Source organism: Mastomys coucha, unplaced genomic scaffold (genome assembly GCF_008632895.1).
Source record: "Mastomys coucha isolate ucsf_1 unplaced genomic scaffold, UCSF_Mcou_1 pScaffold16, whole genome shotgun sequence".
Taxonomy (NCBI): Eukaryota; Metazoa; Chordata; class Mammalia; order Rodentia; family Muridae; genus Mastomys; species Mastomys coucha.
Window position 1 is genome coordinate 14,069,637 of NW_022196898.1, and position 3,669 is coordinate 14,073,305.

A 3,669-nucleotide genomic window follows, 5' to 3' on the forward strand; every position below is an offset into this window, starting at 1 on the left:
TGAATATGATGCTTACCTTGTGGGCCACCAGCCCTGGCCAGGTGGACCTGGGTTGTAGAGTACTATACCACTACACTAGTGATTATGTTACTATGACACAAGTTAGCTATAGCCATGGGGATGATAATTAAAAGGCACAAAAATAAAGAACTTAAAACTTTTTTATTTTTCTTTGTTCAGAAATTTGTGGGCCACCTGTCATTGTCTAGCCCCATTTTATCTTGTTTCTTCTGATGCTAGTACGCTCTTGATTTTCTCATAATGGTAGCAAAGTGGAAACAAGGCCAATAAAGAGCTTCTCGATTTCCAGGCAGGCACAGTCTACTGAGCTATATCTTCCTCTTTGTTTCTCCCATTTCTCTTCTTCCTCCCTTGCAGCCCCTTCTCTGGATCCTCTCCCCAGTCCCAGGTCTTGAAGAAACCAAGATAACAGCCCAGACTAAGATAGTGCACTGAATTTATCATCCAACTTCAGTTGCTTTTGAAACATGGGAAATTTTGTTACATTCATGCCTACTCTTCTACTTTTGCATTATCGTCCAGTACATATCTCCTACCCTATTTTTCCTAGTTTCCTTCTTTTCTATGATAAGACATTTTGACCATAGGCAACTTGTTGAGGAAAGGGGTTGGTTTGGTTTACACACCTGGATACAGTCCATCATTGAGGAAAGTCAAGACTTACCACGGAGGAATGCTGCTTGCAGGCTTGCTTTCTTGCTTCTTTCCAAACTTACTATTGGCTAGCTTTCTTTAATACCCCAGAACTATCTGCCTGGTTATGATATTCTTTCTGTGGGCCAGGCCATTCTGTAGAAATTAGCCCTCAGACAATGCCCAACAAAGAAGCCCATAGGCCCAAACAGATATAGGTAGCTTAGCCCTCCTCTTCTCCTCCCCCATGACTCTAGGTTATGTTAAGTTGGCTGTAAAAAATAAACAACATCTCTAGGTTTTGCTAAATTATTTTCTAGAGGTGTTAAAAATTTATGCTTAGCAGAAAAGTTTTAAAATTAAAGATAAAAGTTAGTGTTCTAGGTTAGATGTGTGTATTCTGTTTTTCTCAGGTAGTACAAGATTTTAGTTAAAGTGAATTTAATTTGACCATACTTACACTCTAGCTGCAGGTTTTAATTACCTCATTAATATGTTTCTTAGGAATGCTGTGCCTAGTGGGATAATCATATCACTTACTGTCCAGAGGAGGCACAAATGATATGAATGCTGGCATAACAGGCAGGGATCAGAACTGGTAGCAGAACAGGGTTGTTTTCCTGCTTGATGGTGTACATAAAGCTCATTAGTAGGAGTGACCACATCAGTCAGTAATGGCACCTTGTACTCACAGGTTCATGTGTCCATGAAAGGGTGTATACTAACATCTTACACTTGAAAATACAACCTAAGTTAACAGTTTGCCTTTCTGTGTGGTGGAGCTGACACTGACCCCCTACTTTTTAAAATAGTGTAATTAAACAATTTACTTTGTATATGGAGACACAGTGTGCTTACAGCATGCATGTGGAGGTCAGAGGGCAGCTTACAGGAATTGCTTCTCATGGTGCTTTGTCTCAGGCATCAAATTCAGGTCCTTAGGCTTGGTTACAAGTCTTTTCTTGCTGCGCCATCTTACTAGCTCCTAGTAGTACAGTTTTTGTAACTAAGAATTCCTGTTTGTTTGACTTGTAGCCGGAGAATGCTGGAGGAGATCTTAAGGATGGCTGTCACCACTACGAAGGAGCTGTTGTCATTCTGGATGCTGGGGCTCAGTATGGGAAAGTCATTGACCGAAGAGTACGGGAACTCTTTGTGCAGACTGAAATCTTCCCTTTGGAAACACCAGCCTTTGCCATAAAGGAACAAGGATTTCGGTAGCCTCTGATTGCTATGTTGTTAATGAGATTGAGTTTAGATTTTGGAATATTTATAATTAGTTTACTTGGGCATTGACATTTTCTGTAAAAATCCAGTGTAGTTTTGTAAGAATTTTCCTATAGCTCTGATTTGGAATTTAAAAGGAATAATTTATACTTTTGGTTAAAAAAATTACCTTGATGTTTTCATTTTTTGTTTGTTTGCTTTGATGATGCTGGGGAGTTTATCTTGATCTTCATTATGCAGCTGACCACCTTGTTGAATATTTTATATTTTATATGATTTGCGGGTCACAGTTAGATGTAGTTATAGTGATCATTTCTTCATTGCTCTTAGAGCATTTAATTAATCAAAGGAAAAATGTACAAATGGTTGGGTAGAGTAGCTGAAAGGGAAGAAGTATTTATACAGAAGTCCCTTTTGTTTCTAACCCTGAAAAACTAGTTGCTAAAGGAGAAAAACCTAAGCCATATAAGGTTAATTCCAGTGGCTCATGTCCCTACCAGGCAAGACAGCCAAGGTATGTGAGGATTTTTGGTTCAATAGCTTTTAATGTTCTCTCCTTTCATATGGATTAGTGCCTCACAGGTTTTCCCCAGAAGTGACTACAGTGGCCATCCTTAACTGACTTAGACTTTTATACTAGGTGAATGAAAATAAACAAGACTCTTAGGTACTGTTGAGGAGAAAATTTATTGTAGGTAAAGAAGAGAACACAGTCAGAGGCAGGGATGTCTGAGAAAGTCCAGAGTGAACATGACCTTGAGCTGGGTCATGTAAGAGTGGGAAGGGGGGAGGAATTGTCTACCAAGAGGGGCAGCCTTGGCCAAGAGAGTAAAAGTTAGACCAAAAGTGTAGCTAACCAAAATGTCTAGTTTATGTAGGGGGTGTCTGGGCTGGAGAAGTTCATTGTAGTCGATGGAGTATGCCAGCCATACCCTGAGTGATATAGGGAGCCTGCAAACCTGGTGGTCAGTGTGCGCTTTGACCTGTTAATGGGCACCTCACTCAGTTGTCTGGGGTTTGAGACTTAATAGTAGATGTGCTGTCTTTCTTTTCAAATGTCTTATTTTTAAAAGTTAAACTGTATGCGTATATACATGTACATCTACATGTGAACTTGAGGCAGTCAGAAAACAGTTTGTAGGAGTTGGTTTTCTCCTTCACCACATGAATCTGAGAGATCAAACTCAGGTCATTGGGATTTGTAGCAAGTACCTTTACCTAATGAGGCGTATCACTGGCCACTGAATATATTTCCATTTTTCTTTTTTTATAAAAATAAAACAAAACAGTCTCTTGCCTTGTAGCTGTTATTCAATAACAGCTGCCTCTGGCTGTTATTGAATTCAATATTGTAGACATTTGTGGTGATTTTCTTGCAACCTCCCTCCCAAATACTAGAATTAGAGGCATGCACTATAAAGCTTAGCTATGTGGTTTGTTGTTTTCTTTTTCTTTCTTATTTTGAGTCGGGGTCTTTATGTAGTTCAGGCTGGCCTTGAACTTCGTAAGTAACTTTAGGATAAGGTTGAACTCATGATTTTCCTATCTCAGTGCTCCTTCTACTGTTCCTTCTTTCTCCTTTATACAGGTTTTCCTTCTCTGTATACTAGAGGCCTTTGCTGCACACTCAACTTTTCAATGTGTGGTCTAGGCAGTTTTTCTCACTCTCTTCATCATATTCCCAGGGGTAGCTGATATAGAGCTGTCTTCCAAGTGTGTTGAGTGTCAGGAACAACTACAGTATTGAGATCTGTAAGGACAGAGAACCTTATCTTTTTTTTTTTTTTT

The 3,669-nt window shown here is 39.4% G+C and overlaps 1 protein-coding gene across 3 annotated transcripts in view; it reads left to right on the plus strand.

Annotated features, from left to right (window-relative positions):
• Gmps (guanine monophosphate synthase) overlaps window positions 1-3,669 on the plus strand; it is a 49,342-nt gene that overhangs the window by 15,656 nt on the left and 30,017 nt on the right. For all 3 annotated transcript variants that reach the window (XM_031374006.1, XM_031374007.1, XM_031374008.1), the window contains one exon: window positions 1,690-1,871. In XM_031374006.1, the coding sequence (XP_031229866.1) occupies window positions 1,690-1,871 (182 nt within the window). The remainder of the gene's footprint in view (window positions 1-1,689; window positions 1,872-3,669) is intronic.